At 38.8% G+C, this 15,346-nt stretch overlaps 1 protein-coding gene across 1 annotated transcript in view; it reads right to left on the bottom strand.

The window, feature by feature from the left end:
• Positions 1-15,346, bottom strand: part of ZNF407 (zinc finger protein 407) — a 416,443-nt gene that overhangs the window by 163,635 nt on the left and 237,462 nt on the right. The window contains 1 exon segment of the mRNA XM_067537513.1: positions 12,505-12,588. Within this exon segment, the coding sequence (XP_067393614.1) occupies positions 12,505-12,588 (84 nt within the window).

The following is a 15,346-nucleotide window of genomic DNA, read 5'->3' as shown; positions in this document are numbered from 1 at the left end:
CTGGGATTAATCCTCACATTTCTAAGTAACCAAATCAGGATAAACCCAGACTACAGGCTTCTTAAACTCTGAAAGACAGCTCTAGAGAAAGAAGATGGGAAACCTGCATGGGGATCAGGAAGAAGCAAGCAAAGGAAAGGTAGCTTCAAGATTTTGAGCAATTGCTTCTAGTAGCTATTGGAGATAATTTCAGCTACTATTTTTCAGCTATTGTTCCCAGGACAGGGGACTAAGGGGCAGGACATAATGCAGAAACCCAGGATTGTGCTGAACAGATACTGCTGGCAAATATGCCTTTCTGCTCCAAACGAGATTTTCCTGTCAGACACCCAATCTCTTCTTCTCTGAACAAAGTGATTCTTCCAACTTGTTGACCGACGGCGGCTTCTTGTCCCATTAAACTCTTTGGGATACCACATATTCCCTAGCACTATTTGGACAACCTATTCTTGAACTGAAAATTCCTGTGCCAACTCCTGGTTTGTTTTCTCTTAGAGAATTAAAGAAGATAGTAATATTTCTGAAGCCTAAGTAATATGGCTAAGTATTATAGAGAAGGGTCTTTCTTTCTTTCAATATAATTTGTTTTCATTTAATATAATTTGAACCTTACTAAACTGCACCTTCGTAAACTGGAAACATGCAAATCTTCACTGAAAATGATTTTCTGGTTTGCAGTTCACTTCAACGCATATCAGCGAAGTTCTGCTGCTATGCTGAGGGACAGCCAGTGAGGTTGACAGATTAGTGAGACACTATAATAACTAATAGAGTTTAGAAATTCCATCATGACTAAAAGAAAAATGAATAATCCTCACCCACTGCATGAGGAGGTGTCTCCTTAAGAAATCCTAGTGGCCAAGTGTTCCTGTCAGGTAGGTTATGTGCAAATTTCACCTGACATAAAATACATCACAGCAACAGAAAACAAAAAGCCAAATGAACTGGGGGAAAATGACTGCCTAACATTCTCAGTAGCTCTTGGAGGCTACACCAAGGGGAAAAAATATTTATGTATGAAACCAAGACAATAAGAAAACTTTTAGGTTCACTTGGTAGATAAGCTTGTCTCAACCTAAACCAGAACATCCCAGGCTAAAGTAATAGAGAGACAAAAAGAAGCCCAAATTGGTATTTCCACAGCCATGGAAAAAGTACTGCTGCTACCTCCCAACCATTCCCCCCATGCTTGGCCCAACTTCTTCTGCTTTTTCTCCAAGCAAAGTCTTTCATTGATGCCCCTGTTCTCCCACTCACTTACCCTCCTAACTGCTTGGTCTTGTCCCTTTCCTTATCTCCCTTTGCCCCCCAGTTGCTTCCCCTCTTCTCCTGAGTATCTAATACTATTCCCACTCCCAATCAGTGCTTCCCTCAAGTGCTTACGCCCTTCTCACACCCACCAGATCAGTTCCCACTATCTCCATACCGCCTACTCCATTTCATATCTGTCCTTGATGCCCCCGCAACAGCTCTAATCTTTGCAGCACAATTCCCTATTTCCTATGGCAGCATGCAAGGAGTGACCAGGTGAGCCTGCACTCTGACCACTCAGAAACCAGTTAGTTCCCCTGGAGAAGTGCAGATAGTGCACTAGTTGAGGTAATTAGATAATCAGGCTGGCGGAGATAAAGATACAATTAGCCAATCAGCCCAGAAGGACAAAGAAACACAGGAAGAAGTGCCAGGGGAGAAAGAAGAACAGGACTAGCTGAGCCCAGTTTCACAGAGGCCTGAGGGAAGGGAGACATCTGCTCCTGTCAGGTTCTGAGAAGAGGGCCGGATGCACAGGGGATGTTGTAAATAGACTCTGGCACAGGAACTGTAGTGGTGTTGGTGGAGGGAACTAAAATAAAGTGCACTGTGAATGCACAACCAGTAAAGTCTGTGTAGTTTCTGAGGGACAAGAAGACGGGAGCGAAGGTGTGCTCTGCTACATGAGGGTTTGTCCAGGATCATGATTCTCCCATCTGTGGTGACAGTGGACCAGCCGGGGGGAGCTGGTGTGAGGAGTCAGCATTCCGGTACGGGTGCCAACTCTACAATGGTAGCTAGAACAACAAAAAGAGATGCAAAAGACCATGCATTGGTTCCAGCAGTTCTACTGGATGGAAACGCAGTCCCTTCTTATGTGGCAGGCCAAGCAACAGAAGAGCCTGCGGGAGTTCATAAACCTCCCCAAAAGTGCATGTGTTTGGGTCCAGAGGCACCAGCCAATGACCTTAGAGGAAGCGGTAAAGCCACAGAAGAGTTTGTGAATGCGGACATTCCCAGGAAAGAAGTCCGGCCATTTCAGAGACTGGACTTGGGGGAAAAGGGTAGCAATTTTGCCACACCCAGAACAATCAAAAAGGAAAAAAAGGAGATGAGAACTCCTTCAGGGAACTAGGGTGTGGTTTACTACTAATGTGGGCATCCAGGGTATATAAAGCAGGGCTGTCCAGTTATGGAATGTGGGTTCACAGAATTTTGTGGGTGGATTGCGACTAGCAGAGATGGGCAGAAAAAGAAGCCCATAAAGATGTGGAGGAGGCATCAGAGGGGACTGGTGGACACTGCCTCAGGATGTTTCATAGTCATGAGGGATTTGGTAAAGTCACACTGGATGCTGCCAAGTGGGAGCTCATAACTAGAAAGCATCTATGGTGTCAGGAGACTCTTCCCAACAGCAGAGATGCCCTAGAGATTAAGGGGAAGCTTAAATGGAAGCCGGTAAGAGTGGTGGCTGGACATTGTTACAGGAACAGACAGGAGCCCCTTCCCTTATAAGAGATAAATTGGTCACACCATCAAGAAGCAAGGCTAACAAGAAATAGGACAAAAGGGCTTGATTTAAAAAAAATCAAAAAACCCTAGACCAAAGGACACACTCCAAGAGGAAAATAGGATCTCCATAGGGAAAGAGGAGGAGGAAAAAGACAGCCCAGAACAAGATTCAGAGGAAAATAGTAACCCTAGCTTGTTGACTAAAGTCAGACAGTCCCAGGGAACCTTATCCCTAGAACAAGTGATAGGAGGAATATCTCAGGAACAGTTCATGGAGTTGGAGAAACCAGAGTTTCTAGTGGAGGAGGAAAAGGAGGGCCGGCAACAGGCCCTGCCCCAAACCAAAGAAGCAGAAGGCAAAGAAAATGAGTAAACAGCCTGCCTGTGGTGTGAGGATCTATGGGCAGAAACAGAATTATGGGGGAGACTCCCACCCACGACATGTGACTTCTGCAGGTGGAAGATGGACAACCACCCTGGGGGCAAGCATGAGCAGAAGGAGTCCAGCGCCTGCTGTAAGGAAGGGAGGGTGTGAAGGAAGAGAAACCAGGCCAGTAGGCAAAAGGGAAGGTGTGTGACAGAATGCAGAGAGTGAACAAGTGAGCCTGCATTCTGATCACTGGAACACCAATTAGTTCCCCCGGACAAAGCTGATTGAGGTAATTAAATAATTGGGCTGGGCGAGACAAACAGTCAATTAGCCCATCAGCCCAGAAGGATAAAGAACACAGGAAAGAAGCATGTGGAGAGAGGAACAGGGCTGGCTGAGCCCAGTCTCATAGAGGCTTCAGGGAAGGGAGACCTCTGCTTCAGTCAGGTCCTGATGAGAGGGCCAGAAGCACAGGGGATATTGTAAATAAACTGATGCATGGGGACTGTAATGGTGTTGGTGAAAGGAACATAAATAAATAGCACCAATGGAGTCTGTGGGACAAGAAGACAGGAATGAAGATGTGCCCTGCTACAGGCAGTGCTTCATTTTACGGCAAATTTAAGCAATCCCCTGAAATTCATGAAAGTCACAGAGGGTTGTTGTTGTTGGGTTTTTTATTTAATCATATTACATTTTACATAAATAACACAACCAATAATGTTATTTTTAACACACCCCCCCCTTTTTTTTTTTGAATCCTTATACATCTCTGGCAGCCTCAGTTTCCAATTTGCGGCAGAAATGACTCAGAATGATGTGCAACAGGGAGCACCCAGAAACTCTGCTATAGGGGCAGTTGCAACGGAGGATGGGGTTTATCACTTTGCACTATTCATACAGTTCGGGCATGTGATGATGTGAGGTTTGCCCCTTAAACCTTAGAAAAGGTTTACAATTCTTTGCCATTGCTAAGACCACTAGAAAATTTTACAGAACATTAGCTTAAAAAGAGTGAGGAAAAATTTGGAAAAGATTTTTGTTTTGCATACACAGTAGAGATTGAACAGGTCAAACTACTTAAAATGCTGCCGAATCCATGCAAAGAAAGTACACTCCTCTCTCTTACCTCTAGTTTTAATAAGTACAACCCCCACAAAAGCCTGAGAAATTAGATGAGTGCCCAGGAAAGCCCAAAATGTGATCAAATCCAGGGTCTATCAAACCCAGAGAGAAAGGGAGTTCCGGAGTCAAAGACACGTCTCTGTTAGCCCTCTCTTGCTTAAGCCAAAAGGCTATAAACTCCGGTACTTTGTCTAATCACAATTGTTATGCTGTCATGAAAAGACATGAGAAAAAAGGATGAGTTTTTCAGATAGCCAGAATCTAAACTACTTCTGAATTTAGTATTAGTCAGCTAGGATTCATTTAAGCCACTCAGCATAAAAAACTTCAGCCTAAATGGTTAAAGTTCGGCAAACTTATAAGCAACTCAAAACAGGGTCTTATAATTAGTGGTCTACTTAAATTTCAGAGAAATCACACATTTTTTGCGGGTTGGTCGCAGCATAAATGCTGTGACCAACCTGCAAAAAATGTATGATTGCGCCACAGCATTTCTCAAATTGGGAGCTATACCCAAAAGCCTATTAGGGGGTCGTGGTATTGCCACCCTTATTTCTCTGCTGGTGCTGGCGGTGGCACTGCCTGAAGTTGGGCACCCGGCCAGCAGCTGTCGCTCTCTGCTCTGCCTTCAGAGCTGGGTGGCCGGAGACCATATTTCGTGGGGAAGATCAGATTTCACAGTCCGTGATGCAATTTTCACAGACAAAATTTTGGTAGATCCCTACACATAATGGAAAGTATAAGGCAACCTTAATAAAAGGCCATGCTGCGAACCTCATCTATAATGACCTTCTCTCTGGTTTCCTCTCTGCTCAGCTCTCCTCATTTCACTCTGTTTAAAATGACACTCTATTCAAAGTTTTCTTCCTATTCTGCCACTCTCGCCACACCTCCTTAAATTCCTTCATTGGCTTCATCTTCAAGCCTTTATATGTGATCTTGTTCCAACTAAATCTCAGCTTTCATTTCCTCCTCCCACTCCTTACACTTTTCCCAATCCTTTGATTGTCTGCTCCATGTCTTTCTCCCACTCTTAGCTTACACTTGAAATAGCCCCCTTCATCTTATCCTCTAAGTATCCTCTTTCCTCTCTATAAATCCTTCGTATCATCATCTGTTCATCAACAACATTCAAATGCTCCCTTTCCTAAGTACGTGTTGTTCTTCATAATGTGTGTCTTTTAACTGTAAGCTCATTGGGACATGGAGCATACCTTTCTCTACACATAAATTGCATTGTAAATTTGATACTGTATAAGTGATTTTTAATTATTACTAAAATAATACACTAATAACAACAACAACAACAACAACAACAAATGGGGGTAGTGAGGGCATGATTCTAGATCAAGAATGCTTACATTTTGTTTGTTTGTTTGTTTTTACAGAATACATGCAGTATTTACGATTATGGGACTATGCTACTGCTCATCCAGTTTTGATGTGAAGGAAGTTTAAAAATTTTAGAATATGATTATGGAAGATCGTTTAAGAAACGAGTGTTAACAGGGTGGAAAAGGGCTCATCCCTATAGTCTCTACACAAGGGCCTATCTTTTTGTCCTAGATGTCTCACATGGAGTGCTCAGCAGTACAAACAGAGCCCTAAAATATTACATAAGGTATAACCTTCTATTTTAAAGATCTATTTATCAAGTTATCATGTTTGAAACAAGTGGACAACCCAAACTATGGTCTATTAGTCATATGTTGCTGGCTTCTCCTCCTAATTTCCAGCTATTTTTACAGTTGATCAGGCTATTCACTGTGAAGAAGAGCCCAAAGGCCTGAAATAACAGCTTGAAACAGAGATAGCCTATTTGCCTCTAGTAGATGGTCACGGCTGCATAAGAACTGAGGAAACAAGAGTCATCCCTTATTGTATAAAAGACATCTAAAAATTCATACATACATTCCTAATACATTTTTCCATATGAGAAATTGCTATAATTACCACAGAGATGTTATTTGACTGCAAACTGTGATTGTGGTGGGGACACATGGTTTGTGTGTTAATGAATGGGGAGATGAAATGGTCCATGAGACAACCCTTCTTGTAAAATATGGTTATAAAATAAGTATGAGAAAGTTTAACACCCGGACTTCAACCATTATTTATCACTGAAAGTCTGCTGTAATTAAGTTCCACATTCTCCTGCAAATATTGGCTTAAATGGAAAGGAAAAAATAACACATATCCTCTTCAAATTTCACCCTTCTTCTTAATAACCATTTAATGAAACAGCACAAGAGTTACTGTGCTATACTTTACATAGAATTCAACTTTTTTTTTTAAGCTCAGGTGGGGGAAGAGGCTACATTATACATTTAATTCAATGCCGAGTAATGTAACTGCACATTAAAGTCAAAGAGCAGTTCACAAGAGAAATAGAAACACAAAGTGAGTCACTCATCTGGATAAAAACACATACATTATTAAATTTTCTTTCTTTATTACGTTGACCTATAAACGTCTTGAGAAGTACAAGATTGAAATGAACGAGTGGAACTGATCATACGAACAGTGATCTGTGTGAAAGGTGGGAGCCACCATCTTCAAAAATTCATGAAAACATTTGAACAAAGACACAAACTGCTTAGGCATGGCCATAGGTTCAGGAGCTATCATAAACAATAAGTGTACCATCCTCAATTACTCTACTACTGTGGCGTACTTTACTGAAATGACAAAAGTAATATATGGAAATAGAGAAATACCCCCACAAGATCCTTTTTCATTTTTTTCTCAGCTTGTTGGATTGGTCAGACATGAGTTTTTAAGGAGACAACAATGTAGAAAATGTCTGCAGATTATGATTTTGTAGGGGGATTTTGCAATGTTAAATGCACTGTAGCCCATAGGGAAAAAACTGACTTCACATCAGCAAAGTACAGGATTTAACTACTTGACACTACAGTGGTGAACCAACTCTGGAGGCACAGAATGGAGAGTAACTGGAACAGTGAGGCAAAATGACTCCAACGGCAGCAGGAAGTGGAGAAGTGGAACAGCAACAACAGGAACGGGGAAGGAGAGGGCAGAACTGGGAAAGGGCAGAGGGTCAGAAGCATGGAGGAGAATGTAAAGTAGGAGCAGTAACCTATGCACTGCATGAATCTGTGACTCAGAACCACATTTTTTAGAAAGACAAAGGGAAATATTTGAATTAAGAGACTGTATTTCCAGTGAGGGATTCTTGTGACTATATAAATCAACCAAGGTTAATGGTTATGTTGTCACTGGATCCCCTCAGTAGAATTACAGCTCTACAAATCACATTTGTCTGATGTTTATTTGACATGTACTTGGTTAGATTCACCTTTCCAGAGTGGTGGGTCCTTTCTTAACTTGCTTCCATTGGGCCTGATTCTTGTAGGGTGGATTTTATACAACATGCTGAATACACTTAAATACAGTGATTCAGTTGAACTGCCAACTGAAAATTTAAGGCTTACATCTTAATTTCCTTAATTGGGAAGTTTAATGCAGACCCTTAAAATTGAGCTAATGTAGATTATTGTGTTTAAATTTCTCAATTTTTTGCAGTATGTTTCTTATTTGAGATTTATTTCCTTTAAATTTCTAATAAAATCCATCTCTTCATCATGTTCATTCAAATTATTGTATGGAACTCAACTAATTTTATATGTAAGCTGTTACTAAAAGTTGCAGTATCACTTTTATGTCTCCCTTCAGGACAGATTCTCTCACCTGCACAAAGTGTGAATAAACAGCACTGGCTCAGGGGGATTCCCTGACAATTGGTGGAATAGAAACCTCCCCTCCAAGTCATGGAGTGGCAGCAGAGTTACTTCACAGACATTATTGCAATCCAGTGAGTTGGGCTCTATTTATCACATTAAATCAGTGTCCTGTTTTGTGTCATCCAGCAAAACCTGTTTGAAGACATTGACTTGGCTTCTTGACCCAGTTTCAGCTAACATGCAAAATCTATTTCTTTGTTCCATAAGTACCTGTAAGTATTCAACAAAGACAAAAGTATCATTCTAATAAGGTCTATTTACAGTGGAGAAGACTATGGCTTGAACTTCAGAGGTACTGAGCATCTGTTATTCTCACTGCCTTTAGATGGGGATGCTCAGCACTTCCAAAAACGAGGCCATAGTCTTTATGTAGCTGATGAAAAACATTATAGATTTTTCTACGCTAATCCATTGTAGAACTGCAGGAAAAGCTCTTTGTGGACCACCAGAGAAACCCAGGACACCCCCTTATTAAGTTAGGGTCAGTGAAAGCCATAGTCCATTCTACATTCAAAAGCCACACTGTCCAAAGAAGCAGGATATTTGCTAACTATATAAGATTTTTTGGCATAGAACAACAAATCACAGGTTGCATCATTCTTTGGTAAGAAAATAATACCACTTCTGGGTCAAATGATTCCCCTTTCTCAGAACTGGCATGCTAACACACATGGTACTGTGCAACTGAGCATATCTTTATCAAACCGATCTATGTGACAATGCACCATGCTTGTGAAAATGGAAAGCATACATTTACCACCTCTTAAGACGAACTATATTTATTTCCTGTTTAACATGAACATATTTTTTAATTCCGTTTTCTTTCTAATTTTAAAAATATAAACAATTCTGTGATGGGTAGCATTCTCTGTTTGCCGAACTGACTTCTGAGGAAGATGTTTTGTTCTGTGAGTGACAAAGGTCCAGAATCCCACACTCATGTTGAGTAGTACTTTACTCTGCAAATAATTCCAGTGAAGAAAATGGCACTGTTTGCAGAATCAGGTATTTTTCAATGTAAGTGGCATAGTCTGGCCCAATTCTGTTCCCAAGAGAAGGAACAGAATAAGAAGCATTAGAAGCAATAGAAGGAAAGGCTAAGTGGTAAGGCATACTCGGGTCCGAGAGCCAGTCCTCTGTGTCAGACGTCACACCTCATGGATACCAATACATCTTATACCTGGAGACTGGGAGAATGGGAAGCTTATTGAAGTGGTCAAGACTCCTCAACTACATGTGAGGATTTGCTCCTTTGCCCTTGACTCAAGGGTCTCTGACAGGTGATAAAAATAAATCTTGGATAGGGAGATGTTTTGTGTCACTCTCTGAGACAGTTTGTATTATAGCAGGAAATTATTTAAGCCATTTAGATCATTTTTGATTCCAGTTCCTTTCAAACCTCATTATACTTTGCTTGGGCATTCTGTGTGCAGAGAAAACTGTGTCAAACGGGGATGTACAAGAGAAATACTGATACAAAGACTGGTGCATGTGGCTTAGCACTGAAATAAAGCTGTGCATTGGATAAAAATATTGTGGGAGCTGCATAAGTAAAAAGAACACCAACAAAGGAGTATTGTGCCATTTTCTTTGAAACAAATAGAAGACACAGATAATTTTTCTGCTAAAGAATCATCTCTGATTGTTTGTGCCACAGAGGCAGATAAATGCCAAAAAGATAGATCCTTCTGTCTCTGAGATACTGTCTTGTATAGTATAAAGTTAATAGCAAAGTAATAACGAGCCTCCAGTCCTGACATAAAATATAAACTTATGCCTGCTGGATGCAAGCTTCATGATCTATAACCTGCAAATGCCTGAGATCATAGCAGGGAAGTCTCCACTAGGGTGGCATGAGGAGGGCAGATGCCATCCAGCAAATAAATTGCATTAAAAGTGTTTCACTGGGACCAAACCTGTTTATAATGGCCAATATTTTCAACCTAACTTTAGGCATCTAAATATATACTAGGGCACTTAATAAAAATGGCCTTATTTTCAGAGAAGTTGAGCACCTAAAACTCTCCCTGAAGTCACTGAAAGCTGCTAATGGTCAAGATGTCTGAAAATCTGGATATTTGTATTTAGTTCCCTAAATATAGATTCAGGTGCCTAACTTTACACGACTATGATTAGAAAGTTTGGCTAACGTGGTTAGCCATCATTGTATAATAACTGTATTACAAATAACTTAAGACAAGGTTACGGTTGTATGGTTAAGTACTCAAAACTCAGTAAAATAAATAGCTCTTCCTCTTGTGTGTATACAGTAGTCTATAGGACCAGATTCTCAACTGGTTTAAACTGATGCAGCTCCATTGACTTAAACTTTGTCGATTGACTTCAACAGAGCTACACCAATTTACAACCATTGAGGGTCTGGCCCACTCTTTTTAGTTACTTGATCATATACTATTTCTCAAAAAACATAATATAATGATATACTTTTTTCTGTAGCTCTGGATAAATATGTGTAGAATTTAAAACATTTACTATTAGTTTTTATATACAATAATTTCAGCATTATAGTGGTCAGATATATCTTCATTAACTTAGGAACTTGATGTGATAACTTTCCTATGCATATAAATTTTATCAGTACCCAGATACAAAACATTTTTTTTCCCACCTTAGGCAGAATTCATAATGAAGAAAATGAGGCAGTCAACTATGAAGGTAACTTTAGCTGAGTACTTGGTCTGTAACTGGTCTCTATGCCAGCTCTATTACTGAAGTACTGTTACATATTTCACATAATTTAATTAACTCTGTGGAATGAACACAGAGTATTACACAAGATACTACATAAGTGTAAATAAGGTTGCAAAAAACATGTATGATATTATCTTGCGTTATGTGAGAAATAGTATCGCATTCACACAAGGGGAAGAGTTAAGGATAGGGGTGCAGTTTTTTCAGCTTTCCTCTTCTAAAGTTATTGAATTGTTTCTGCTCACACACTACATATATAATGTTGAAGACGAGATCAGGCTTGGTAAATTCCAGCCCAATCAGAGAACATTTTAGAAAGTTATCAAGAAATGAAAATCAGGAGTTCGAATGGAAGCACAGGACCTTAACTACAGCAGTTATAGCTCCTGCTATAATTTAGATGCACTGACACAGTGATACATTGATAGAATATAGTGTAAAATTTTCTAAATGCATCATCTTACACACTACAGGATGTTTATATATTTAAAGTAAGAGGGAAGTGAATGAGGCAGTACCTCTCACAGATGTAAATTTTTTGCTACTATAGAAGTTAATTACCAGACATGACAATCCCATTGACTTCAGTGAAAATGAATAGTTGTGACTCAGGGAGAACTTGGCCTTGTACATTTATCTTTATAACAAATTTACTTCATGATGTTGGCAGTCAATCTCTGAAAACCCCACCCTTTTGTGAACATCAGACTTCTTTCCATATAGGCTTGGTTGAATAATCTGACATCATGGCTGTGAGTATATGTCTTCAGGACCCTTAGGAAAGCCGAGTAAGTGCTATCAAGGAAATTCTGCTCTAAAATGGTGAATGTTCTGAATCGGATTAGTCTATACCCAGTTATAATACAAAAGCCGCACAATACAAAATCCATGGAAAATTCACAACAAAACAATTAGAATCGTAAATTTGTAAGCAGTTTCTGCCCAGTGTACATTCAACAATAGTGACTTAACCATACGCTATTATTCTTGATGATATTATATGATCCTCACACTAGTCACTAATATAAAAATTACAGTGGTTTTAACAGTGACACTTCTGCATCTGTTTGAACAAAACCTACTCAGATATTCAAACACTTACAATGAAATACTAAAACACACAATTAAAGTAAAATGAATTAATAAATGTTTAATACTTATACTTTTTTCAATTCTTCTGAAGCACAGACCCAATTTAATTTTATCTGATATTAAATTTTTATAACCAGGTGGTATGAAAGCTTTACCAGTTTTGAAAGAGAAATCCTGCTTTACATGCAATCCATGTGGTTTCTCTTAAAGTTGCATCTTTTAATTACAAGCCATCTTAAAATTGCAAAAGGTCATCTGAAACAACACTGGCTTTGAACTATGTCTCAGTCCAAAACAATTGATTCATCTAAATATGATCTCTAATTTTCATCCAGAGACCCTCAGGCAAATTCTTGCAAAAGCTTCAGGGAGTGTGTAATCTATTTGGGCCTTTAAAAAAAGTTATTAGTGTACTTAGCATTAATTTTAAAAGGAGACCTGATCTTTACAATTTCACCTTGCTTTACAGTTAAAATGAAGATTATTCAAACTCACAGATAACAACATTTGATATACAGGCTGGGCATACAGATTTTACAAAAATGAAAAAGGCAAAGCAAACAATGACCCAATATATTATTTGTGCTGTAATGTGCTATTTGACTATTTATTCCCCAGTCTGGATGATACTCCCTTTCTATAGAGAATATGCCAAAGGGTAAAGACAGCTTTACTGACCTGTGTGCTGCCTCCGATGCTTAGTGAGGGCATGACGTGTCCCGCCAGCAAAGCCACAAAGGTCACACAGGAACGACTTCTCGCCTGTTGCAACAATAAACAGATGAGGGACTGCGGAGGTCACAGATCATTAAAACATATCTATCAAGGCTTTCAGGGTTACTAATTCCTCCAATCAAATGTTTCCATGTAAATATGTCAAATGGGAATGAAATTACCACTGCGGTTTATTGACTGTGATAAAATCTGAAAAGCACCACTGAACATAATTACATACTTGTCAGACCCATAAAAATTAGCTTTATTATCAATGGAATGGTTTTGTACAACTTCATTTCTGTTAGATGTCTTCCAGATGGGGCTGCTTTATGCACTTGAACAGTTTTTATGCATATCCTGATTTTTTACAATTCCCATACATCTGGCCTTTCTGTGCTGAGTAAAGATTGCCTGGAAAAGTTAATATACTGTATATATGATTCTGCTTAAATAAAATACATTGACTTTACTAACAAATTATGGATAGTGAAAAATTTTAACTGACTTGATTGTGATCTTCTTTAGCAACCTTACATTTAATAAAATGAATTAAATAATTGTCTTGAATATGTTGAAGAGCCCAGGCAACAATAGAGGCCATAGTATTCAGTACAAGTGGCAGTTCAGAACTGTTTATATTCCTAAAACTTTCATGACATAAAGAAAACAAGTCTGGGGATTACTACAGAAATTGCGTTAGAACTCATATTGTTCATCTTTAATGATATTTCTTCATTCCAAACCTCCGGAACAATTAGAGAGAGATTTGGCAGGCTCACTACTTGTTAAAAGTGTGTCAATGCTCATTTTTTAGTATTTTTATTCCAGCTAAAATTTTCCTCCATTGTCTATAAATACAATCTATCATTTCACAGTATCATTTTTACATGGTAAGTACTAGCATACCAGGCAGTTTCATCCCATAAGACCCATTGAGAAGGGCATGATGAAATAATAATGTTCACCTTGGAAAGATCCAGTGAAATTATAAAATAGCTTGAAAAACAAATTAGTCATTTTACTAATTTGGAGCCAAATTGTACCCACACACAGAAATACCAAGGAGAGGGCATAAGAGGAGTCAGGACACTACATGTGGGGAATCTAACAGAGTTTCCTTAAAATTCTCCGTTCACCAGGAAGGGGATTTGGATCTTCAAAAGATGATAGGGGGTGCTGTCTCCCAATCCCCTGAGACCTGCAATATTCAGAGAAGTGTAGCCTAGTCCTCAGGAGTCAGACCTTCCAGGCTGTTTTTCTGGCTCCTCTTCCCCCTGGTAGCTATCTACCTTAATACCTGTGCAAAACATTCACTATATTTACACAGATGTTAGAGGTTTTGGAGGTTCCCCTGAGCTCACGGCCCCAGTACAGTTGTCCCTTCTGTCCTCTACTTTCATCAGCCCTGTGGATGATTCCACGGTGGCAGCACTCTCCTCTTCCTCATTCTCTAGCCACATATACTTCATCTAAGATATGTGTGCTATCGATCTGGCGAAAATTATCAAGCTCTTGGAATGATTCAGGCTAAATTTCAAAAATGGCCTCAAACTTATCACTACAGTGTGTGCACAAAAACACTGATTGACCTGTATAAGGTACTTAAATGTCTAAAAGGTGTCTAAAATGCAGCTTGCACAGACAAATCTATACATTATGGCTCACAAAAAACATAAGCAGCAACGTTTTACACACATATTTAGACTTCCAACTTGAGGTCCACTTTTGAAAATTAGGCTCCTTATGCAATAGGTATTCCAAATGGTATCCCACATGCAGAATACCTTTTGGTAACTGAATGCAAGAGCTAGTGTAATTGTAACTGAATTAAAAACAAACAAATAAAGAAAAAACACTACAACAGACAGAAAATCTGTTGTAACTAAAAACATCCCCTCATTTCCTTTTGACGTGAATATATTTCTAAGAGGCAAATTAATACCAGCAAAACTTTAAAATTATATAACCAAAATCTGAATTCTAGCTCACAACATTACTCATTAATATTAATTAGTGACGTAATATATTTGTTTTTTTCCAAAAGAATTTTCCCTCTATAATCTCTCTGCTCTTCTTGCTTGGATTTCTGTGTCATTATCCTTTCTCTAGCACTTGAGTTCATCAGAGTATCAAAGGAAGGGAGTAGAAGAGCTATAAAGAAGAAAGCTTAATTATAATTAATTAAATATTAATTTAATTAATTAATTAATCAATTTTAAATATAAATCTTTCTAACTAGCTGCAATACACACCACCCTAGCATAAAATTCATACTTTAAAGTTAAATGCTGTTCCATGCCTACCAGGAAATTGTTCATCATCTATATATTGTCATAAATTAGCTCATGTTGTGTTTAACATCTCTGAGCAGACTTGAGAGTGGCCAGCAGCTTTGTATGTTAATGAGGACTCAGAGTATCCATAGTACCTTTGCAGGCTTGAAAATTTACTGTGTGTTTTATTTTTGGCTGGTTTTTTTAAATGTATTTTTGAAACTAAACAATAAACAATAAAAATCGAAGAATAATTTAAAAATATGCAACATAATACATGCTATATATTTGATCATCTATATGCTTCATATTCATTTGGAGTCAAATCCTGCACTTCTAGTTCAGACAAAAGTCCCACTAAAGTCAATGGGAGTTTATACCCGAAAATACTAGGTAAAGATGGCAGGATTTGGCCCCTGCTTTTTAAACTACAGAAATGAGGTGAAGAGCTACATTTTCTGCATGAATATATATAAGTGATATACATATATATATATAAACACATAATTCCATTTCTATGACACTAGCCT

Source organism: Emydura macquarii, unplaced genomic scaffold, assembly GCF_026122565.2.
Source record: "Emydura macquarii macquarii isolate MOO-44397 ecotype Brisbane River unplaced genomic scaffold, CSIRO-AGI_Emac_v2 contig_431, whole genome shotgun sequence".
Classification (NCBI taxonomy): domain Eukaryota; kingdom Metazoa; phylum Chordata; order Testudines; family Chelidae; genus Emydura; species Emydura macquarii.
Note: the sequence above shows the minus strand (reverse complement) of the source record. Positions and strands in the feature narration are given on the sequence as shown.